This window comes from Trypanosoma brucei, chromosome 3 (genome assembly GCF_000002445.2).
Source record: "Trypanosoma brucei brucei TREU927 chromosome 3, complete sequence".
NCBI classification, from domain to species: Eukaryota; Euglenozoa; class Kinetoplastea; order Trypanosomatida; family Trypanosomatidae; genus Trypanosoma; species Trypanosoma brucei.
The window spans coordinates 90,328-115,638 of NC_007276.1; the positions used below are offsets into that span (position 1 = coordinate 90,328).

Consider the following 25,311-nt stretch of genomic DNA (forward strand, 5'->3'; position numbering starts at 1 on the left):
AAACATAAGATTTGAATTCTTAAGTGTAGAAATCTGTGTTGATTTTGTGCATTAGGAGAGAACTGATGTTTCTATGGAACAAAGTAAACGCTTTAAATATAACTATTAAAGAAACTAACTTGAAGTTATAAGAAGAAATTCTTGGAATTAACTGAGTGCTTTATGTGTAAGCCATAATTAAAGCCCGAAAAGCACATTTCCCTTTTGTTTTCAACAATTTCATTCCACAACCAGAGAAACGATTCGTTGTCAATTTTTTAATAAAGGGGTTTGCCTTCGGTACAGTCGTCAATGCCACGAAAGAAGTGATCAAACAGCGAATAATGGCCCTTGATTACAACAGCAACCCGTAAGGAAGTGTCACCAAGGAGATCAAGGTGTGCGCAACCGTACCTGGGCCACAATCAAGTGACAACAATCCTTCACCAACGCAACAACCCACTGAACCAACTAGGCTAACAAACTTAACACTTTTCAGCCACCACAAAGTATTCCTAAAGAAATACAGATATGGACAAATACGTAACCGAAACGACTCAAAACAAAGCACTGGACCTAGCGAAACAGCTTGCGGCAATGTATCTATTAGCGACAGTGGCACAAGGAGCGCAGCACGCCTCGTTAAGCTGGAATGAACTTCAGCCGGTATGCAAACTCGGTTTTTTTCTAACTAAAGTGCCAGAAGAGGCAAAGAGACAGACTGCGACAACGTTATAACAACTAAAAGCAGCTGGTGAACCAGAAAACCATGCCAGACTAACGGCACTGGCAAGGAGCAATCTGAACGCATTTATAGTCTATGCTGCAACAGCAGCCGCTGCAGACGAATGCACAGAGATCACACGGAAAAAGCTGGAAACGATCACAGCAGACGCAACCGATGCTATAGCAACATCAACAAAGATGACTGGCCACATAGCTGAGATGGTGACATTCTTAAAAGCGGCCTCAAAATGCGGGAGCACGACCGGCTACTGCTTCAGCACTGGTAGCCATGACAGTCCAACAGAAGACACAAGAATAGAGGGTGTCGACTGCGAAAAAGTCGACCACGAAGAAAGGCAAAACAGGCTAGAATTCGGCAGCGACGTCATAAAGTCAACAGGTTTCGAAGGGCTGAACGTAGCAAGTTTGTTGTAAAGCCAAAACAGCAAATGCACTTTGCTAGAAAAATGGAACTCAGACACCGCTGCGGCAGCCGACGTCTTCCAAACGAACGGCCCCCACACGTTATTAAATGGCAGCCTAGATCTGACGGCTTCAGCACCAGCAGCCAAGATACCGGACAAGACAAAGATCGCGGCGAACTGGCAGGTCGCCAGCGCAAGGACAGCAGCAGACAAACTCTATAACGCACTGTGAAAACTAAAAACAAAAGTGGATAATACAGAAACCTGCGGCATTGACGCATCAACAACGCTCAAACACATAATCAACGCCGGAAAGGTCAAGACGATTGTAGCCAAGTATCTGGAAGCAGTCTACGGAAAAGCAACAATTCACAATCCAAACAGTGACGCTGAATCAATGATAAACAAGCTCGCCTAGTGGGAAGCGATAAAGGGAAAACATTTCAAGAACAAATAGCTACTACTGCCGCAAAGAATGAAGTGGGTACGACAATAAAAGACGTTCAAGTGAAAAACCTGAACACACCGCAGCTTCTAAGAGCAGCTTTACTCTCTCAAATAGCAGCTCAAAAAGCAGCGATGACGCAGACGCAAAAAGCATGCCAAGTGGCTGGTACAACAACCACGAAAATAAGCGAAACAGACGAAACGTGCCAAAAGAAAGGAACAGGAAATGAATGCAAAGGTGGCTGCAAAGTGGAGGCTGAAGAAAGCGGCAAGAAGTGCGTCAAGGATCCGGATTACAAACCAAAAAAGAAAGAGGAACGAGTGAAAAAGCTTACAAAGTGCTCCGATGCGGCAACGGAGGAAGAATGTAAAAGTGTACCAGGGACGATACCCAAAGATAGGAAAGCCGTTTACGGATAGAAGATAACAAGTGCAAAGATTTCAAGTCTTCTCGTCAATCGAAAATTGCTCTGATGGCTTCTGCGTCGATTAGTTTCGAAGAATTCTAGCATTCTAAGGATACTTTCTGGAAGTTACTAAAATTTAAAATATTTTAACACTTTTTAAACAAATACGAAAATTTGTAAAAATATGTAAATTAGTTAAAATATGAAATATATATGAAACTTACCTTCAGTGTGAACTGAGATGATAAGGTAAGAAAAATAAATGATATTTTAAATTTTTTTAATTTGGATTATTTTGTGTATTTTATGGATATTAATTAGAGTTAGAATATTAGTATTAATAATAATAATAATAATAATAATAATAATAATAATAATAATAATAATAATAATAATAATAATAATAATAATAATAATAATAATAATAATAATAATAATAATAATAATAATAATAATAAGAATAATAATAATAATAATAATAATAATAAGAGAGTGTTGTGAGTGCATATTTACGAATATTGTAATAAGAGCAGTAATGAAAATAATGATTATAATAATAATAATGATAATAATAATTGGAGAGCGTGTCTAAGTGTATATACTAATATTATAGTGAGATCAATAATGAATTGTACGTAGTTTCTTGAAAAAGAATTAGATAATGCGATGGCGAGGGTAAAATGGGAACGACAGAGCAGGAGGAATGTTGTTAAAAGAGCTGCAGAAAGACAAGCTGACAGAGAGGGAGATATGAATATAAAGTATACCATTTGTCAGAAACATGACAATGTGTATTATCATATACGAAAAGAAAATAGAGTGAATAACAGGGTAAAGACAGAATCTAGTGTACAGACCAAACAAGGTAGCCATATGTTTCGAAAAACGGCAGCAGGAGAGAAAAAAGAAGATAAAAAATATGAATGAAACGACAAAATAGAAAGAAAGGAAAATAATACATTATTAAGAAGATGGGCAGGAGACAATAATGATCCTTATTACACTCAAAAATTGATAAATTCAGCATTGCACATTGTGCGCCCCTGTAGTTTTTATTATGGTTGCAAATCGTGATACGAACCGCTATCTGATGAAGGGTGTCACTTCAGAGAATTAATGTATGTTTTCTGCAAATGATGTGGGCAGCAGAACATATAATCAAGGCACATAAACGTAATTTTCGAAAAAAAGGATAGCGCAGTAGGAAAACTTTAAAAACATAGGAATATTGTCCTGTGGAAGTTGCTATTCAATATACCGAAGCCACGACGCATCACCTAAGGACTTGTGTGTGAGGCTAGAGCCAGACCGCAAAGACTTCCTCTGACAAAAATTGTTGTAAGCTTAGGCCTAAAAGACGCCGAAGATGGCGGTGCCTCAAAAGTATCAAACAGGATATAAACATCACCGAGAGGTCACCAGCGTCTATTTAGCTGCTAGCAAAACTAATATTAATCAATACAGCAACACGAAAAAGTAACCAACCACCATCAAAAGCTGAACGGCAAACCCAATATCCTGAAACACAATTCATCCGTTAGATAAACAGCAGCAGCCAAAGGAGATCATAATGCGTCCCTACTTTGATACTACTAAATATTCTAGAAGATAAGCCCGTGGCCGCAACATTCAGTTGTTGTGGAAAAAAGACAACCAGCATTCAAAAATAAACACCAAAAAAGTAAGCAAGTAGTAAAGTAATCATCAGGGAAGACAGACGAAGAAGAACACTAGTCGATAACAAACTACAAAAAATTTCCACCAACGGTATCCACAAACAGCGATAATTTTTATTCCGTCATTAACCATCAGCGATGTAGGAATGTTAACTGACGAAACAGCTGCGAGTGACTTTTATACAAAATACTGCAGAAAGTGAAGAGAAGTTTAACAAAGAAGATATTCACAGAGAAAATGTGAAGATATAAAATTTTTTTAATGTGGGTTACAGAAAAGAGGAGGATAAGAAGCTGCCGCATTTACTAAAATCACCTTCAAGTGGAAAACCTTATCTTAGTGGTGGTGGCTTGATAGCTAGGGTTTGGGCATTTAGAAGGTTTGAATATGCTTTTGGAGAGTTACTAAAGGGAAGTGAGGAGTGGTGGTCAAAGCAGAGTATTTACAAACCGTTGTTAATATGGAGTGCCATTCAGGAAGAAGCTGTTGGAAAGAGATTTGGGTTGGAGAGAGAAATGATTGGATTGGATTATGAGGAGAGATTCTTTTCCATACCAGTCAGTGGTCCGATTGGGGAAGCCCCATTCATTCATTTACCAGGTCAGCCTATTGCGTGGGAAGAAAAAGCGAAGTTAATTGTGAAAAATCTTACTTGGCATAATGAGTTAGAAAGATGGAAGTTTAGTACAAGAGAGTTGGTGAAGATTAAATTTTTTGATGTATATGGATAATTTGGAATTAGTATATGGAAAGATTTGTGGTGATGTGGTTTAAGAAGAGTATTTTTAAAGCAAAAAAGCTTTGAGAAATAAAGTGCACCACAGACACAGGCCAGGAAACAAGCCATTTGTTCAATTTTAATACCAGTCAATGCAATGTCGACAGAAAAGCGAAACAGTGCTGACTTACGCTGATTTCGAGAGGGAAATGCCCGACAAATCAAAACGTACAGCCTGCTTTTACACAAAAATGCTCACAATATTGTGAAAATCCTCAAGTCTGAATCGGATATGCAAGTTTCTTTTTACCCACTTTGTCACCAGGGCTCGTTTGAAGCTACCGACTAACCATGTTGTTGGCATCAAGCCTAGCAGTAACATTAATAAGCATTAGTTCGCAGTTAGCGGAAGCTAATATCGCACCCGGCGCAAATGCGGCGCCTTTCTCAGCGCTGTGCAGGCTGATGCAAATACAATCAACCGGCGCGCCAGCGGACGAACACCCAGGGGACATAGCTGCACTAATCGCCGAGCTTGAAGCCATAAACATGAGTCTTAGCGGTCCGAAGTGGCAGACAAAATTTGTGAAAGCAGAGGAAAGCCAAGTAAACTGGGACGACGGCGAAAACAAGGACAGGGACAAACACCCTCACTGGAAGAACGAATGGTCTAGCTGGGCAGCCGCTAGGCAAGCCATAAAAAAAGGCACTGCGGTAGCACAGAAACTCGAACAAAACAGCTTCTCCAAGATACAAGGCTTGCACAGAGAAATTGCAAGACTGAAAATAGAGCAAGCCCTGCAAAAAACAAAAAAACTACAAGAATCGGCGGCGGCAGCCGCGACAACGCTGACAGAAGCAACCAAGACCGAAGTCGACAAGGACCTTAACCAAGCAATCTACGGTGATGACAGCGGACTGGGAGGCTTCGGGACGAACGGCGCTAACCACGCACAATACAAAGCCGTAACACAATGCGACAGCGACGGCATTGCACAAAGCAAGGCGACAGTAGCCTACGCAATGATGTGCCTTTGTTTGGAAGCCGGTGGGGCCACAGGCGCAAAACCATGCGAAGCCAGCACCAAAACAGGCAACTGGAACGGCGCCGACACCGACTTAGCAGCTGAGTTCCAAAAAGTCAAAAAACTGTGCCACACCACAAAAAAAGCAACAGTGAGCGCAGACAGCATCAGAAGTGCACTTGACCATGTGCACAGCCTCATCAAAATAGTAAGCAACGCGGGATATCTCGGTCATTATGAAAACACCGGCTGCACAGGGACCAGCAATCAGGGGCTTTGTGTGAGATACGCGACGAAACTAACCGATACAGCAGACGACTTTCATTCCTTACATTTCGTACAAAAAATGGAGGAAGCAGCAAAGAAACTCCAACAACGGCAAGCAGCGCTAGACACGGTCCGAACAGCCCACAGAGCAGTAGGAGCAGAGCTCGCAGCGGCGTGGCTTTTGGCAAAGGAACAACAAGTTAAAGAGCAGCAGAGCCAAGTAGCGGCTTCATCACCATCACACCCCAGCAAACCAGCAACGGAGGCAGTGGAAGTGCAGAAAAAAGAATGCGAAGCAATTGAAAAAGATACCGATTGCGACTCCAAGCCTTATTGTACTTACCAAAAAGACAGCGCCGACGATAAGAAGTGCAAATTTAATGCTACCAAAGCTGAAAAAAGTGGTGTCCCTGTAACACCAACTCAAACTGGAGGAACCGAAAATGGAAAAACTGACTCAGATAGGTGCACAAAACACACTAAAAAAGAAGAATGCGAGGCAGAAAACAAAAATGTCAAAGCAGGTGAGAAAGCAGTTTGTGGTTGGATTGAAGAAAAATGTAAAGATTCAAGTTTTGATTTGAATAAGAAATTCACTCTTATGGTTTCTGCATTTGTGGCCTTGCTTTTTTAATCCTCTCCCCCACCCCTCTTTTTTAACAAAAATTTGCTATTTGATATATTTTAATACCTTTAAATTCCCCGAAAATAGTGTGATTTGTAAAACTGTGATTGTGTTAATTTTTCTAATGGGCTCAAAAAATTTTCCACTACTTTTCTTTGAATTTTTATGGTTAGGTATTTTTAATGTTTTTAGATTTTTTTCGTTATTTCCCAATTTTTGACCATTTCTCCTCGAGCTATTAGTTTTAATTTTTTTATAGTTCTTTTTTAACTTCTAAAAACTTTCAAGTTTTTTTTGAAATTATTTATTTTTCAATGGGGTTCTTAAATTTTTTCAAAAGTTAATTGATTTTTCGGTAATTTTTCTTTGAATTGTTTTTTCCAGCGATCCAACAAGGTGGGCGGATGGTTAGGGTTAGGGTTAGGTAGCCCATGGAGGGTTATCCAGGTTCTGGTTCTGGATAAGATCAGGATTAGAGTTATTCGGGTTAGAGTTAGGGTTCTAATTTTCCTTTCAAGTATTTTACTAGCAGTGATTCGTCCCAACTTTAGCTTTTTTGTTCTTAGTGATGCAGCGGCTCTCCTTTGAGGTGACTCCTAACCCTTATTCACGCTGCAGAGGTCCGTGCTTTAATTTTTAATTTTAATATCAGCCGCAATTTACATTTTCGCTCTTGTTGCTTTTGCGAGTTTCAGCTCTGCATTTCGTGCTGCGCGCGGCTTCAAAATTTTTTGCTTTGAAAGACACTGGCACGCGGCAGTTTCGCTGAGCAAAACGATTTGCTTTTCAACAGGCGCTAACAAAAAAATCTTAATATTTGGAAGTTGCAGAATATGGAGTTCGGCAGCTAAAGCCAGCCGACACAGTAGCCTCGAAAGCTTGTAGAGCGGCACAGCAACCCCAGCCAAAGCAAGTGGAGGCGGCGAGCAGTTAACTGCAGCGTCAGCATGGCAAAGCACGCATAACGCCATGCCACAACAGATCCGGCGGCAGCCCTCAAAAGATCTTAATGCAGGGCCCAATAATCACGACGGGAAAAAATTCACAGGAAAAACGAAGAAACGAGCCAACAGTAGAGAAACAGAATAAATGCAAACTAAAAGACACAACTACAGAGGAATGACCCGAAGCTGACCGCGACTATGATGCCACCAAAAAGAAATGCAAACCTAAACAAGGAACAGAAACCCCAGCAACAGGAACAGGAGAGACAAGCACTGTGGTAGATTAAAATAAACACCGATCCCAGAAAGCATGTGAGGCAAAAAACAAGGATGTCAAACAGAGTGAGAAAGCAGTCTGTAAATGGATTAATTTTGTTGATGGTACTGGAAAGCTTCCCAAACACGAGTGCCGCTCCTCCAGTTTCCTCGACAATTAAAAATTTTCTCTGAGTATGGCTACTTTAATGAGTTAGGTAATATTTTAAATTTTAAAAAATATTGCTAACTTTTAAGAGAAAATGAAAAATTTAGGAAAATATTTATGATAATGGTCTATGGGTGTAAAGCAGTTGAGTGATGGGGTATGAAAAATTAGTGCAATTTTGAAATTTTCTAATTCGGTTTATTTTGTTTATTTTATGGATATTAGTTAGTGTTATAAAATAATAATAATAATAGGAGTGTACTGTAAGTGTGTGTATACGAATATCATTCATGGTGGTGAAGAATACTAAATAGACGGAAAAACAAAAGAAATAAAATAAAGGAGAAGGATTTAGTGTGAACATGAAGATAATTAGAGAGGAAACGAAGAATATAATTGAAGAAAAGGCAGAAAGAGAGGTACAAGAGTTCAATTCGAATATTTTCAGATTTAAATACAGTTATGACAAAAAGCATTATCATGCATGGGAATATTATGGAAGACAAATGATGGTAAGATGAATTACACTAGACAAAGCACTAAATTTCTTCGTCATCTGTAGAAATAAGATCAATATAAGCATAATATTCATGTTTTAGATTTAGATACAAAGCTGTATGTTTTGTGATTGAATTTTTAAACTTCTCGAAAATAAAAATATACGTTGTGATGAGACTTACTATATTCTTAACCTTTCTACCTTTTTTGTTAAAACGCTGTCAAATTGTAAAAGTGTGTTAGTGCATGATATTTTAAACCATGAGACCTTTACTATTACTGTTGCTATCACATTTAGTGTGTGTAAGCGCTATAGCCCTTCAATATATTGGTGTAAATAACATAACAAATATGACGGAGAATAAAATTAAGAAACCGAGGGTATTTGTGGTTGTCGTTCAAACTCATGCAACACAAGGATGGTGTAGGCTCATAGTAAGTGCGAAACTAAGCCATATTGAAATTATTAGAACTGCGATTGGAAGTTTGTATAAGCATGTTAAAAGGCCTAAATGGGTTATGTAATTTTTAGAGATACAGAATGCAAGTGATGAGGATCTTATAATTCATTCAGACGGATCGGATGTTATTGTTTCTGAACAAGAGAAGTATGAGAATGCAGTAGAGTATTTTATGCAGAATGCCGCTGCAATGGAAAATAAGTTTAGTGAAGATGAAATAGTGAAAGGAAATCAAATATCTCCGATTCAGTTTATAACAACTGCTGATTGTACTGCACCTCAGTTGGACTTTATAGTTTTTTCGGATCACAAAGAACATACAGAACGCTGTCGATGGTTTTTTCAGATGGCAAGCAAGACGGAAGAAGAGAAAGGCCTACCACCTCTACTAAATTTTCCCGACACTGGAAAACCATACCTCGGGGGTGGTAATTTAATAGCAAGAGTGTGGGCATTTAAGAGGTTTAAAGCCGCCTTCGATGAAGTGCTTGCAGTGGCTGATGAATGGTGGTCAGAGCAAAGTATTTATATTCCCTTGTTGTTGTGGAGTGTGAAACGAGAAAAAAAAGTAAGCAGTAGATTCGTTTTGCCAAGAGGTCTGATAGGGTTAGATTACGAGGAGCGGTTTTTCTCAGTACCTTACGAAACTTACCTCGGAAAAGCTGCGTTCCTTCACTTTCCTGGCCATGCGCTAGCATGGGAGGCGAAGGCCAGAAAGATTATAGCAAACCTTACTTGGTATAAAGAGTGGCAAGGAAAGAAATGTAGCACGACAGATTTGGGTGAAATTCAAGCTTACGCAGTATCTGGAGAAAATTAGATTTTATGTATGAAACAATTTGTGTTGAAAAGCTTAAGGATGATGATTTGTTTAGAGCTAATAAATTGTAGTTAAAGTTACTTTGCAAAGGCCAGGTATCGCTAAAAAGCGGCAGAACAACATTGAAATGCACACTGAAACTGACCGCAAAGCACTTTTCTAGAAGCACGACCAGCAATCCAACTGTCAAACCGCCTTGATAGTACCCTTCTCAAATACCATAGTAACCAATGAAATCAGCATTAGTAACGTGGATACTACTCGTTTTAGCACATTCCTTGCAGACAGTCGAAAAGGCAAAAGCAACAGCCGGTGACACACACGCAGACTTCCTTTCTTTATGCCACGTCTACCAAGCAGCACTGGTCATGGCAGCCGTACAACCAAAGATGCCAGCCATCGGGACAACCCTTACCGACCTGGAAAATTATAATATGACGGCCGCGGCCCCGGAATGGCAAACGATCTTCGACAAAACTGGAAGCGACGCCGGGTGGGAGGGTTATATCAAAAGAAACAGCGGAGTAGAAAGCAAGTACAACTGGGCCGAACAGTGGCCGGCATGGGAGAATGCAAGAAAACAGACAAAAAATCCTAACGCGGGCTGGCCCAAACAAAACCCGCGTGCAACCAAGATCAAGGAGCTGCAAGCGCTCAGAGGCTTCGTCAACGAAACGGCCAACTACGCAAAACAACTCGCGTCGATAGCAACATCTCCACCGGCAACAGATAATAAGCCAATAACAGCAGCAATAAAGGAGCTCGTCCAAGAAGCACTTTGTGGCCCGGTAGCAGCACAAAAGGACGGCGAAGTGGACTGCAATGAGCCAGGCGTGAGCAAAAATAAAGAAACCGTTTGCTCAACAGCAAACTCCGGCAAAGGAATTCTAACAGATTTGGTGTGCCTCTGCTTCGCACAAACTGGCGACCAATGCACCGGAACGGCAGTCACCGGCTTCCCAGCGGTTACAACAAACTTCAAAGCCGACACACTAGGCGCCGCCAAATCTGAGTGCGGCCCAATAGACAACAAAATGGATCCAGCAACAGCACTCACGGCAGCATTAGGTGCATTCAGCGCCAGACTAGGAAACAGTAAAACTGACGGCACTCACAAGATGGTATTAGGGCCGACACTAAACACGGACTGCACTAAGACGAACAGCAACTGCGTAGACTACACGCAGAGGATCAACGGCAATAACAAAGGGGTAACTGCAATCGAATGGTACCAGAAACTGCAAGAAGCGCTCAAGCTCCACGCGGATCTGCGTAAAAAGGAATCAGCGGCAGAAAATGCAGCGCTAAAGCTACTCGGCCTGAAAGCGGCATTGGAACGAGAGCTAGAAAGACCACTTCCAGTGGCAGTAGCAACGGCCACATCAAAAGACGCGGAGCAACAAAACAAAAAAATTACCGAAACGGACTGCACCAACCTCAAAACCAACGCAACCTGCACAGCAAATAACTGCAAATGGGATAGCACTACAGAGGTTAAAGGAGAACACTGCAAACCTAAAGATGGAGAAGCACAGAAAACCCAAGGAACAGGAACCGGAACTGCAGGAGCAACAACAGATAAGTGCGGTGCGACCGAAAACTGTGAGTAATGCGCTGCAGTGACAGGCACCCCTCCTCCAGGCAAGACGAAAGTTTGTGGGAGGATCGAAGACAAGTTCAAGGATTCCAGTTTTCTCTTCAATAAGAAATTGGCTCTGATGGGTCCTGCTTTTATGAGTTTGGTAAAATTTTATACTTCCAGGATTTTAAAAGACTTTTGTTTAATTTTATGAAATTCATGAAATCTGATATTTTGAGAAGAATGATATTTTTAAAAAATTCAATATATTTTAACACTTCTCGATAAAAATGTGATAACTGTCGAGGTTTGTTAATGTACATGATTATGGCATATTGGTATAAAGTCTTTGTGTGATAGGAAACGGAAAATAAGTGATATTCTGAAACCGTTCTAATTTTGTTTGTTTGTTTATAAATATCAGGAGTAAGTTGAAGCTATAATAATAATGATGATAGTAATGATAGTAATAGGAGAGTGTTGCAAGTGAGTGTATATACGAATATTATAATAAGAGTAGTGGTGGCTACTGTACGAAAGGCAAAATAGAAGTATTTGAAACGACAGCGGAGGTTAAATGACGGTATTTAAGCGAGCGGTAGGGAGAGTAGGAGGAATATAATCAGTGAAAACACAGAAAGGGAAAAATGGAAGGAGATGTAACATGTTCAATTTCAAAAACAAGTATGACAATGAGCTTCATCATACACTTAGATAATAATGGAGAAGATAGTGAAAAGAAAAAATTTCAGTGGAGAGGCCAAAAGAAGTCAAAAATCATCAACAGAAGAGGTAATAAAAGATGAAAGAGAATGAAAGATCATATTTAATACGGAGACAAAGTCGGAGCACACCACAGAATAAAATATAGGAAAAAGAATTTGCGCTCCAAAACCAGCACAGATATGGATAGACGCTTAAGTGCAGATGGTAGCAACTGTGATTTTTTAATGTGGTTGCAGTTCTTAATTTTAAGCGGAAAGGTTGTGGCGTGGTTTTCACCTCCACGCCATGTTATTTTTGGTAAAATGTAGAAAATGATAACGGCAATTTGCAAAATGGGGGTGCGTTTAGGTCTGAATTTGTAAAAAAAATATGAAGCTGAAATACAAAAACAGAATAAGACAACAGTTAGAGCAAATTAGAAACAAAATCAAACCTCCCCTCATCACACCTCGTTTAAAGCTGGAAACCGTAGACCCTTTTACTCAAACATGGCAGCAGTAAACGAACAACACCGCAACGTGGTAAGATTCTTACCGGCCCTCATGATATTATTGGCGATGCCGACGGCATTACAAGGAACTAGTCCAGCACACAGCGCGGCAAAAGCTGTCACCGACATTTGCTCAGAGGTCCAATACATTCTTAACATTGTGGCGGCGTTAGAAAATAGGGTAACAGCAGCAGAAGAAAACCTAAAAAAAAACTAACTGACGACAAACAGATGCTTTCGCTGGCGACAGCGGCAAGCTGGCCAGGGCCCAAATACGCAGCGTATGCTGCATTAACGGCACTGGCGACAGGCCGGACGCTAACGGCTGCCACTGCGCTGCAAACGAAGGGGCAGCAGCTGAGAAACGCAGCAGAAGCAATCCGCAAAAGGGCCCACCAACTGCAGGTGTTACAGGCAGTAAACCCAGAAGCGGAACCCGTATAGACGGTCACTGGCGGCGGATCAACAAGCGCGGCTGGGACGTTCGGCATGGCAACCCAAGTGTGTACGTTAACGACGCCAGCCGAAATCGGCGATAACAGCGCCTGCGCGGCAGAGCTGGCAAACAAGCAGGACCTCGCAAATGCCGCGGCAGAAATCGAAAGCGAAATAGCAATCAAAGTAACAAAGGATTTAATGTTCGGCCGCCGAGGCCAAACGCTCAAAGCAGAAGCAAAAGGCCAACCGGCAACAGCCACCGGGGCAAAAACAAACGATGGACACTGCGGAACGTCGGGCTCTGCAAGCGCCAGTGCAAGCCACGGACTCAACGCCGTACTGAGATTCACCACAGCAACGGACACCAACCTGGAAGACCAAGACATCAAACGCCAACCAACCTCAGGGGACGGCTGCGGCGAGGAGCCGGCCGACAATAAACTGCTGACCGTGAGCAAGGACCGCCTCGCTTATACGATCTATAAAGCACGGGGCATCAAGATCCAATCATCAAAACAAGTCACTAAAGAAACGATTGCAAGTCTAAGCAAAGACCCTCAAATGCAAAGAATCGCGGCAATTTTACTGGCACAAAAAGCTGTAGACAAAGAAGTGGACATAACGGAAGCCAACACACTCGCCATTCTAAAGCAAGCGTATGGCCGCAGCGAAGACTCCCTAGAACAGAACTTTGTAAAACCCCTAAGCGAAGGAAGCACCACAATAAAAATAGGGAGCCAAGAGGCCACAGGGCCGATTTCCGAACTCTCCAAAAAAAAAAGCTTTGCACACACTCTGGCCTTCTTTACTGCAAGAATTCATAGACGCCATGCCACAGCAGAAAACAAGCAACAGCAGCTACCACCAGGGGTGACAGACGTTTGCAAAGGTGAAGCCGAGAAAGAGAAGTGCAACAACACCACAGGGTGAAAATATAATGATAAAGAAAGCAAATGCGAAAAAGATTCTGCACATGCTGCAACAGCACCCGACGCAACTTCAAAGTGTTCCGAAAAAAAAAGCAAGGAGACTGCAAAGATGGATGCAAATGGGATGGAAGAACTTGCAAGGATTTCAGTTTTCTCATCAATAAGAAATATACTGACTACTGCGGCTTATATGAGGTTGCTATTTTTGAAAAGTTTTTGAGAATTCGGAGGTTTTTTTTGCTCAATTTTATAGAATTTTATGAAAATTTGATATTTCAAGATAATATGCTAACACGTGATATGTTTTAATACTTTTTGATAAAACTGTACAAATAAGTAAACAACTAAAGAATATGCACTACGTGCGTATATTAGTAGAGTTAGAAAATTAATAATAATGGTAAGAGCAGCATAAATTATTATTACGATGATAATGATAATAATAATAATAATAGAAATAATAATAATAATAGAAATAATAGTGATGATAGGAAAGTGTTTTGAGAGTGAATATACTAATATTATAATAAAAGTTGTGAAGACCGAATGGACAGGAAAAAGGGAAGTGCTCACAACTTTTTTATGGGTTCTATGAAAGTAAGTGAGAGCGATGGGAAGTATAAGGGGAAGTAAGAGCAGGCATTAGTACTGTTATTATTTAAAAACTACCGGACAGACGAACGCAAACAGTAGCTGTAATATACACACTTTCATGAATAAAGATGATTATGGGAATCAAACTATACATATGAGGGATACCTCTGTAAAGAAGGGATAGGGTGCATCGCACAGAGCAAATGGTCTTCCTCCGTAATATGCAGCAATATTAGCAGCAGATGCGATAGACCACCTTACAATGAAAAATAAGCAAGTTAAGAATAAGAAAGTGCTTATGAAAGAGTACAAAAGAGCTTTATGAGGTACAGAAAGTTTCAAGTGGCATTGTGAATACCCCTACTGGCTTAATTTCAAGAGCTTGAAACAATTCAAGGAACAAATAATTCACACAAGAATACACACTGAAGAGGCATTGGTGGATCGTATAAAGAAACTTCAATGCCAAAGTGTGAAATCATGAGCGTAATTGCGGAGCAATAGGCGCAATACAAAGACACTAATCTATGATAACAGTGCAAATGCACAAAAAGAGGCGTCCTGGCGAGACGTTGGAGTTACATCTTCAATGAGGATATATCAACACAACAGAAGTGAAAAAGCACTAGATGGCCACAACAAACATAAATGATAGGTGCTTCAGATACAGATGTATAAAGTTTTTTTAAAATACCATTTTAGTAGGCAACCGCGATCGCAAATAAAAATAAACTTAAATTTTATAGATGTATGACAAGGGTAATTAGACTGTAAATTCTAACTGGACTAACATTACCGCTTCAACTGGCTGACAAATTACATCTCGCTGTAACGCTCCGTTTTAAATACCAACCAGCTGCGCACGTATCGCTAATCCAGCAACTTTCGAAACCCAGCATTGTCACCCTCAGACCCCCGCAGAAAGAAAACCACTATGCACACAATTTTCCCGGCTGCGTTGCTAGCAGGTTACGTCGTAGCCTTCGTTGCCGCCGACGCCACCAACACGCTAGCTCATGACAGCACGCTTTGGTGCCACGACATACAGTACCTGGAAGCGATTCTAGCAGCGATAGACAAAGAAATGAACAACCGGCAAAAGCAGCTACAAGTTGACGCTGAATTAATAGCCAAATGGAAGCTGGCTGAAGCAGCAGCGGAACAATGGCATGAACGACGGAAGTACACGGCACTCTCGGTTGTAATAGCAACATTAGCAAGCAAAAACAGCGAAGCCGCAACTGAATACCTCAGCGCTGCAGCAGAAGCCAAAAAAGCAATAAACCGGCGCCTTGAGGCCTTGCAGCTAGTGGCTCGGACGACATCAGCTCTGAAGCAGACAGTAACAGGTGCGCCGCAAGCAGCATCAGCGAACGCTGCGTGCCAGGGGTCAACCGAGTACGCGAGTGAAGCCGAATTCACATGCGCGCCACCAGAAGCAGGCGAACTAAAGACGGCAGAAGTGCAAACGAAGCTCCACACCGCGACGCACATCAAGCTTACCAGCTTTAAAGCGCTAAACGAATTGGTTGCGGCTCCAAAAATAACGATAACCGCCACGGCCGGTACAACACCGTTTGCAAGCCCGGGACAAACGCCGGGAACTTGCCAAACCAGCGGCGGGCAGAACATCGCAGCAGGAACCAACCATGTCCAGTACGCGGTAAGCTCAGCAACTGTGCTGAAAACCCAGACGCCAGCGGCACAACCAATCGACTCTGACTCCGAAAGACCAGAGGAACCAACAGCCAAAAAGGCAACTGTAACCGCATGGCTGGACATCAAGTTTGTGACCGCAGCCTTGAAGAACCTGAAGACCGCCTATAACCAAAAACAGATAGACTTAAGCCAAGCGACTCATAGCACGCTAGCGGGGCTAGCTGGCTTCAAAACCGTCATAGCAAACCTGTTTGTCGGCGCCGAACCTCCTGCAAACAACCAAGAGACAGAATACAACAATAAAATAGCAGACATAATCAAGCAAACCTATGGCCCCGAACCGGGGGACTTCAAAAGAAAATTTGTAACCGAACTAGCCAACCAAGACGTCAAGTACACCAAAGCAGGCAACGAACAAGAGAAGAAACTTGGTGCTCTAAGTAAAGGTGCCGACTTATCTATTGCACTTAGTTTTATAATTAACAAGCGCCACGAATCTCAATTACAAAAAGCAGCAAAAGCTGTTTCGACAGTGCCCAAACAAAACTGCACAGGCAAAACAAAGGAAAAGTGCAAAGACGCCTGTGAGTGGAAAGGCACTGATGACAAAGGGGAGTGCAAACCTAAAGATGAAGAAGGACAGACAAACGCAGCGGGAACACAGGGCGCTGAAACAGAAGGCAAAGATGACAAAAACAACACAAACACCACAGGAAGCAATTCTTTTGTCATTCATAAGGCCCCTCTTTTGCTTGCAGTTTTTGTTTCGATAATTTATTTTCTAAAAATTTCTGCTCAATTTTAAGAAATAGTGAAATATGCGATTTTGAGAGATTTTACTAAATTACTAATATTTGATATATTTAAATACTTTTAGGTGAAAATTTTATAATTAGTGAAATATATGAAAGTTTGAAATTTTTGTAAAACCAGAAAACGTTAGTAACATACGTATTACTGTGGCCTGTGGGTGTAAAATAATATGGTGATAAGGTATAAAAAAATTAGTGTTTGTCAAAATAATACTTTTTTGGTTTATTTCTATTTATTTATGGATCTTTGTTAATGTTATGATAATTATCATAGGAGTCTGCGGTGAGTGTGTATATACGAATATTATAACAAGGGTGATAATGTTTAAAACAGAATGGAAAGGTAAAATAAAAGTACCCAAAGAGATGACAAGGGTGCTATGGAGTCAGTAAGTGGTGCAGTGCCTAAGAGTAAAACAAAGGGAGATGGAGTATGCTCAGTTTCATACACAAATATAATGCTGCCATCACTATCATACAGAAGGACATGAGGGAGGGGACAATAAGGAAGAGGAAGAGTGTTGCGTACAGGCCAAATTTGTTTGCTATACTACAGGCAGAAGCGGTGACAGGAGAAAGAAAAGAATGGAGAATACCGAATGAAACAAATAACCCCCGAACAGCACAGCGCATAATATGGTGATACATTAGAGGGAGGTGATACCAATATTTGACACGTCTATTTCTGAGTGAAGCGATTGCGGAGATATTTTGGGGGCAGCAGTGAGTTTTAATCTGATGGTGGAAACGTATGCCAAGTGGTGAGAGCAGAGTGTTGCAAATAGTAGTGTGTCCAGTATTTTTCAGGGGGTCAACATGTGGCCAAAAGGGTATAGAGGCAGAAGGAAAAGGAAGGTGTTTTTTCGTACTTCATAAGGAACAGGGCATCATTGACGGAGTAGCGTAAAGTAAACCCAGAGTCTGTGGATTCTTGATGACAATCTACAACCCAAACTGATATTTTCCAGCAAATTCTGGGCAAAAAAACGTCTGTGCAATAAACGGATAGGACTCTGAACAATGCCTAGAAGGCGGCACCGAATAAATTCTGGACACGATATACGGCCCCCCCCCAAAAGACAACGCGGTATGTTATACCACTTTCAGCATTACATCGAAAATTCGAAAATAAAAAACAGCCACAACGGCGCCAACCGAGCAAGAAGTCACACACTCTGCCCCAGCGCCGCGAGGCCAAAAAAAATAAGATACTACCCCGCAACAGTTGTCACCACAATCGCCGACATTTGCCCCTTTCCTTAATATAGTGCAGAAAAAGCTGTTGCAACCACCGTTCCTGGCGATGCCACAACAGGACCCAGCCAGAATAGGACTAGCGGCGCTTTTTTTGCTACTGCGCGCTAGCTTCAAATCAACAGAGTCAGCTGAACCGGCAGCAGCAGACAACGCCGAAGCCTACGCAACGATCTGCGCGCTCGTAGCCATAGCGAAAACGCCATACAGCGGCCCTAAAGACGACATAACCGACAGCGACATAGTAGATGTCATATCAGCAGTAAACCTAACCGCAAGCGGCCAAAGCGTAACAGCAGCGGCAATAGAAGCGCTAGAAAGGGAATATGCGCAACTAGATGAATCAAACGGCGCAAAACAGGCATGCACACACAAAGGCTGGGGCTTCTGCAAAAAAAAAATGCAAAATACAACAAAAATCATAACGGAAACGAGGTGTTACTAAAGTGGGCGAAGCGGAAACTCAAGAGAGAACCGACTAATCAACTTCACAGACTAGCACGCGAAGCAGTACTTTTAGAAGACGACATAGCCAGCACAGACTTTTCAAAAGACGTCCAAACGGTCCGGCAAAAACTAAAAGAGGCATTAATCGGAAAAGAAGCCATAGATTCAGTTGCTAAAACTATTCCGGACGGCAAAACAAGGGCCGGAACTTGTAGCAGCCCGGGCGGGACAAAAACGAACAACAATGCCGGGGCAAGCCTCCAACAGGATGTGATGTGCCTTTGCGGCATGCACACGGGAGACACCGAAGGTGGTCTTAAAGTGTGCGCAAAACTTGACAGCGATCCAACTGTTGCGCTCATCTCGAACACAGACACTCAACAGGACTGGGTAAAATTCCGGGACCACTGTGACAGGGTATCAAACACAATGCATTTAACTAAAGAAACAATAAACACGGCACTGCAGAACTTTATCAAGTTAATATCTCAGCCACAAACAACCAGTTTCGACAAAGCCTTCATTTTGGGGAAGATACACGGCACCGGCAACACAGGGTGCGACGGCGACGGCACGTCCAACAACAATGGTCGCTGCGTCCAATACAAAAAGGCATATACAACAGAAGCCGGGACAACAATACCTTGGATAGTAGCAGTCGGACAGGCGGCGGCAGCTGTGGATAGTGTCCATAAAAAGGCGTACCAGCGCCACGCCATAAGCATGCGGCTGAGGAGCTTAAAGTAAGCTCTATAGACACTAGCAGCCGACCCCGATAAAACCACCGCCACACAGTCTGCAACAAAACCGCAAAAAACAGCGCCCAGCGCCAAAGCTTGCGGGCAGCACATCAGAAATGAAACCTGCACAGAAAATAACTTCAAATGGGATGGAAATACTGAGGACAAAGGCACATGAAAAGTAGATGAAAGTAAAGTTAAAACTCAGACCAATACAGGAGAAGCAGGAGGAGAAGCAGGAGAAAAAACAACGGGGTGTGCAGCGCACTTCAATGATAAAAACGCTTGTGAAAAAATGAATGAAGGGAAGGGGAAACATGTATGTGCGTGGAAGAAAGACGGTGAAGGTGACAAGAATAAGGACGAGCTTAGGTGCCGAAATAGTAGTGTTCTCGTAAATAAAAAATGGCTCTGATAGCTTCTTTTTTTATGTATTTGGTAGAATTCTATTATTATAAACTTTTTTCTCAGTTTTGTGAAATTTATGAAACTTTGCCACTTTGAGAGAATTTGATATGCTTTAACACTTTTAGTTAAAATGTGCAAATTAGTAAAACTTTTGAGAAAATGAAAATAATAAATTTTAGTTGATAATGGTCTATAAGTGCAAATTAATAGTGTAAAAGAGTATGAAAAATGGGTGCTGTTCTAATTTGGTTTATTTGGTTATTTTTAAAATTGATTGATATTTGTTGTGGTTATAGTAATATACCAACAGTAATGATGGTGGTGATAAGAGTGTTTTGTGATTATTTATATACTAATATTATAATAAGAACGATTGTGAAGACTAAATTGAAGATAAAAATGGAAGTACTCAAAGCAATAGCAAGGGTGCGATGAGAAAGAGAAAACACGAAGAATATTATTAAAGGAGAGGAAGAAAGACAGAAAGGGAAGGAGATAGAATATGCACAGTTTCAAACACAAATAATACGACTGGCACCATAATCAGGGATGAAGTAATACCCCCTTTTCGCTTAAAAATGGGTAGGTGCGGTAGAAACTCTAAAATGGTTGAATCTGGTTTCAATCGGATAGTGGATTCAAACGTTCAGTATGAAGCAGAAGCAGTAGAAATAAGGGATTGGGTAAGTGTAAGTTAATGCCAAAGTGCTCTACACGTCAGGTATAGTAATAGTGGCAAACATTTGTGGGAAACGATATAATATTATTGTTTAAATATTTTAAAACTACGACTACAAATGGATTGCTCTGGATATAAAAATAAGAACAAAAACCCGGAAACTGCTTAAAATAGCGCATATTTGAACGGTGGAGGGAACTCTGTATGATCAGCAAGGGGTTGCTAGGATTACTTTGCCGGTTTCATATTGTCACAACGCTACGCTGTTATGCGCTTTGAAGAAGCGGGGTTCTTTAGAAGGATGAGGGCTGGTGAAGCTTTACTGGGGCACATGAAGCATGGAGAAAAGAAATTCAGCATGCAGCTCAATATATATATATATTCAATTCTTGAGCGCAAGGGGAGCACCCACGCACAGGATTTGAAACCCAAGAAGGTGAACCGTGTTGGTGAAAAGCAGCGCCATTGCTTTGCTATTTCAACCGCGCGTACTAGATATGAGAATATGGAAAATAGAACAAATTAAAAACTAGAAATATTAAACGTTTAAGTTGTATATAGAGAGAGGTTTTCAATATATCATAGAAATAGGGGAATCTCGTGATAGGGGCGGTATATAGAAATTTTTATAAATAACCGACTCGATCCGTCAGGATGCTTTTGACTGATATAACATACAAAGCAGAAGTGAGGCCAAAACAACAGCGACGGTGGCTACCGCCCGATCGCAGAAATCTAATACGCTGGCTTGTGTAACCACATCTCAAGAAAAAGTGGCCGAGAACCCCTGACTTCCAGCATAAGGTCGAAACAGTAGCGGCGCCAATCTTTTTGTGAGTCTGCCGCTGAACCCCTAACACGAGGGATGCAAATCCTTCTTTTAAAGAACCGGTATTACCAACTGCAAGTAAGAAAGAGGTTGAAAGTAACACACCTCAGTAAAAAACCAACGTTATTACTTCACAGCCATCTCAGGTGTTATTCAAATAATAATAATAATAATAGGGAACTCGCTGCAATTTGTGGCAGTGACAATAATTGCATCATTAGCTGTCGAGAGAAGTGTATTAACAGCAAAGATCCTTCAAACAAGGGCCTTCTAACAAACATTAAAGAGGCCGTCCGTACTGAAATACTACCAGGCGTACGATGCTCGCCTTCAAGCCAACTTTTTCTCTCTTCGTGAGGAATTACTTATCCGCGGCTTACGGTACCTGCTTACTTGCGAAACACACGGTGAGGAGTGCAAGGGATGTGCAAACATTGTATGTCACCCACCGCATTCCCCCTGTCAAATATATCGCACAATCATGCAGAAGCTCTTCGCTGTCGAAGTAGAAAGACAAAGGGAACCGCTACCACCAGCCACCCTAACTTTCTCCTCCAGTTTTTTGTCACATATAACACTATCATCGGACGTGCATGCCGATTCGTATGACGGCGTTCAGCTTGAATTATGTAAGAAATTGATTGTAAGGCACTACCGTGCAAAGGGAACCCAACTAAATTCCATGCCGCATTTTGAAGTATGAGCAGACGGATCTGTTTCCTTAGGAATAAAATCAGGAGCTGCCTCAACGACATATAGGAATGACAATCCCATCTCGACGGTTCACTGTGGAGCCGGAACAATAGCGTGTAGCTACCGACCCGAGTGCATAGTAATGTTCGAGGTTTTGCATAAAATGATAAGCATATTACAACCGAAGGGAGCTCATCCGTGTAAAATGTCTCTTTCTACTGACCGGCGGTCGCTGTTCGAGGCACTACGAATGGGAAAAACAGCGGTAAAGGCAGGAATTTTGCGGCAGACTTGGATAGCACTCTTGGGTATCGGATATCATAGCACCAGCATCTGCCTTCAGTTTATTTTTGGACATTGTGTAGAAAAGAATGAATTGACGAACACAAAAGCGAGGGCACATGCAAACGTTCCTCAACAAGACGTTGGGTGAATACCCGACATCACTGCCTTGGAAAAGTGACACCTCAGGGTGAGCAGAGAGAAACTGAAGACACACAGGTTGGAAATGACCGGTGAATGGCAACCAACTAAAGAAGATTTGCCACTAAACCGATAGAGCAGGTGAAGTCGCCAATTCCGCATTGGGACATCGAACACATATGGATGGTTGCTGCGGAGGATAAACAAAACAGTTCCTAACAGGTGCAGATGGTGTGAAACCCATCTCTGCGCACACTGCGGGAAAATAAATTCCGATAGAGCTCACGTAGTGTTTCATACGAACCGAATGCACGGTGCACCCTACCATGAGGCATTGCGCCGGTTGAAACGTGCTGCACACCCTGGTGATGCTGGCCACATCAAGGTGGTGTCAGAGTCCAGTACCCCGTCTCATCGGGGGAAGCCAAGAGCCAGCAGCGTTCTTCTCATGGGGAACACTGCTTTGCTTCGGCTACAGCGTCATACAGCACAGGGATCAGCAGCGTCTTTCTGGGACAGCGTCTTTTATTTGTCGGTCCCTGGGCACGTGGCAAGCGTGCCATCAGCAGTATCATCCGCACTAAGATGCTGCAGAACTTGGGTTGGTGCCTGAAATTTCACCCTATAACCCCTGCCACATCCACCGAAGTCGTATGTGATCAGTGTCTGTAACAAATCCTATGGAAACAAAGGAGGGCTCGCATGGCCCAAAACTCGATGCCTTCACGGCAAAACGAGAAAGTTAGACGATGAAATGTCGGAGAAGCGGAAAGAAGATGAAAATATCAAACAGCACAAATTGGTTTGCGCAGAACGTGGCTTTCAATCCAAGAGCGCAGGTGTACTAACATTGCACAGGCCACAGAAACACTACATGACCAACGACAGTCCCTTTCCACCCCACACTGGCGGAACCATAATCCACACTGAATATGATAAAAAACACACTCCAGTGAGGAATCTGTGGGTTCAAATTGATTTAGCAGAGAGGCTCGACAATGCGTCATGGAATAAAGAGCAGAGGTCAGCTTTAGCACATCATTCCAGTGGTGGAGAAACGGATAGGCACACAAAGTGAAAACCGACCGCATCAACCCCACACCAATGAACAAAGTGATAACACCACCAGTTCAACCTCTGGAGAAAATGAAGCGATATATGGACCTCGCAGCTATATATTTCACACGTAAATTGGACTAGTGATAAGTCACGGGATGAAATACTGCGAAGTACAACCGCAAACGGGGTCGCGAGGAATAAAGAGGCAACGGGAACTCGAAGAGAATGCAAGTATTCCAACGAAGAGCTCCCGAGCAACGGAAACGAGAGGGCATCCAGTGAACGACCCAGTAGGCACATCTGACCCGCTACAATGCACGCAATGTGGCTTTGTATCACAATCAAAAGGGGGAACAACACCAAACACCAAGATTCAGCACCGCAGAGGCCATCCCCTGGATAGTAACGCTGGTACAAAACGGAGCCGTTCCATCACAGAACAAGAGGTATCCCTCATTTGGAAAACGGTAACTATAGGTGTAAATGACACCTGTTGCACGCAATGCCGTCATACGCATGTACCAAAAGACAGCCTGATGGAGCACTTCGGGGGAATGCATAGACAGCATCCCTTCTCCGTAGCAAAAGAATCTCCACCACCGCTCCGGAGCTTCAACGTCAGAGGGTTTCATCTACACTTCATGTTCGTAAACAGAAATAAGACGTCCCACTCAACATCAGGTTCATCTATACATCGCCATCAAAAACATGAAATCTGCGTTGAAAGGAAACATACATACTCCAACGAATGCGAAGAGAATCCCACCCACATACTCGTGCGCTCGAGCCTAAAGTGCTCCGCAGTTACTTCGGGCTTGAGGGCGAAAATATGCAGAAGATAGTGTTCACCAAGAACCTTGCACAATTCCTCCTAGAAATCGAGAAACCCCTCATTCTCTTCCAGCCTGTACTTTCTTCATTCGAGAGGAACACCCCTATAAAGGAGAATAGACTACACAAAAAGCTGCCCACTCCTCTGAATGAAAATTGTAAACTCCACTATGCTCTTCTACGTTTGGGTCAAAAAAAAAAGAAGAGGCAGAAGCCTTTCACTCTCAAGTAAACTGTTTTCGCAATTAAGGAAGACCGAGGACTAAAAGCTGAACGTTTGCAACTGGTCACGCATAATTAGTTGGGAAATAACATAAAATAGTTCCTCTGGAAGCAAATATGGTGCGCTCTGACCTAGATGGCAATTCGTTGAGAGCACGTCCCGTACAGAGCACGATGTACAAAAAGAAAGGATTACTTTTCCCCGAATGAAGTATATAAACACTAGTGGGGAACAATTATCCTTTTTATATTGCCTTGGAATCGGGAGTGTACAGCTCATTTGGGAGGGTAGGTTTCCAAAATCAGCTTTTTGCAGGGACCCGCTTGCTGCCAACAGCCTTCTGTTAAAAAATACTAATTTTTTTTTTCTATAGGCGGAACGAGGTTGGTATTACCGTGGAACTGAGAATAGATCAACGTAATGGAAATTACGCCCCGTTCATTATAATTTTGCAGTCTTCTTTAACTCCCCTTTTAAAGGATCCGATTTTTTAGCACTATGAAGTAAGCCTGAAGATGTTTTAATGCATCCATGCACTGAAATGGCTCTACACCTAGGGCACATGGAAACGACAATGCGCTATTCCGAGGATTTTTTATCGCGAACCTCACGCGGTAGCTATTAAAGCGGTGAGTGAAACAAAAAGAGCCGCTACTCCCAGCAAGATTAAATTTTTGTAAAGGAAGGGTAATACTGCCATTCTATCAAGACAACATTTGAGTGGAGTTGTTGAAAGCTTTGCTGGTGCAGCGGATCAAGTGAAAATACCGATCCATGGTGCTGTAACCCGCTGATACGGCGCCATGGTAAATACAATGTTTGTTTCATTCCTGTAAATGAGGGGTTAAGTAGAAATGATAGTTTTCGAAGGATCTACCACAGTGCCACACAACTTGTGCCAAAAGACCACCTTGATTTCCGGCACAACCGCTACATTGTCCTTAAATGCAGCAACCTGAAACGCGTTGCTACAAATGTGTGGGTGATGCCCCGCGCTTCCCCAATATATCTAACCGCATCGCTTTGGAAACAACCCAGTGAAATGTTTCACTCGT

General features: G+C 42.2%; 3 protein-coding genes and 7 pseudogenes across 3 annotated transcripts, besides 15 other annotated features; all 10 read left to right on the plus strand.

The window, feature by feature from the left end:
• Nucleotides 1–25,311: part of a sequence feature (sequence corresponds to BAC RPCI93-6N20) that runs on past both edges of the window.
• On the plus strand, nucleotides 511–2,086 carry Tb927.3.420 (annotated as a pseudogene).
• Nucleotides 2,115–2,199: a sequence feature (AT_rich).
• Nucleotides 2,239–2,271: a sequence feature (AT_rich).
• Nucleotides 2,312–2,472: a microsatellite.
• Nucleotides 2,506–2,560: a microsatellite.
• On the plus strand, nucleotides 3,832–4,459 carry Tb927.3.430 (annotated as a pseudogene).
• Tb927.3.440 (variant surface glycoprotein (VSG), putative) lies at nucleotides 4,731–6,305 on the plus strand (the record flags this gene model as incomplete). The annotated part of the gene is made up of 1 exon (XM_838555.1): nucleotides 4,731–6,305. One exon carries the CDS (start codon nucleotides 4,731–4,733, stop codon nucleotides 6,303–6,305), a length of 1,575 nt encoding a protein of 524 aa, XP_843648.1.
• Nucleotides 6,703–6,797: a microsatellite.
• Nucleotides 6,925–6,945: a sequence feature (AT_rich).
• Nucleotides 7,153–7,725, plus strand: Tb927.3.450 (annotated as a pseudogene).
• Nucleotides 7,715–7,740: a sequence feature (AT_rich).
• Nucleotides 7,896–7,917: a sequence feature (AT_rich).
• Nucleotides 8,409–9,514, plus strand: Tb927.3.460 (annotated as a pseudogene).
• Nucleotides 9,674–11,194, plus strand: Tb927.3.470 (annotated as a pseudogene).
• Nucleotides 11,269–11,297: a sequence feature (AT_rich).
• Nucleotides 11,462–11,494: a microsatellite.
• Tb927.3.480 lies at nucleotides 12,237–13,825 on the plus strand (annotated as a pseudogene).
• Nucleotides 14,033–14,095: a microsatellite.
• Nucleotides 15,134–16,663, plus strand: Tb927.3.490 (variant surface glycoprotein (VSG), putative; the record flags this gene model as incomplete). Its single annotated transcript, XM_838556.1, has 1 exon — nucleotides 15,134–16,663. The coding sequence occupies one exon, from the start codon at nucleotides 15,134–15,136 to the stop codon at nucleotides 16,661–16,663; it is 1,530 nt and encodes a 509-aa protein (XP_843649.1).
• On the plus strand, nucleotides 17,974–19,558 carry Tb927.3.500 (annotated as a pseudogene).
• Nucleotides 20,275–20,304: a sequence feature (AT_rich).
• Nucleotides 21,347–22,503: a mobile genetic element.
• Nucleotides 22,504–22,737: a mobile genetic element.
• Nucleotides 23,358–24,044, plus strand: Tb927.3.510 (hypothetical protein, conserved; the record flags this gene model as incomplete). Its single annotated transcript, XM_838557.1, has 1 exon — nucleotides 23,358–24,044. The coding sequence occupies one exon, from the start codon at nucleotides 23,358–23,360 to the stop codon at nucleotides 24,042–24,044; it is 687 nt and encodes a 228-aa protein (XP_843650.1).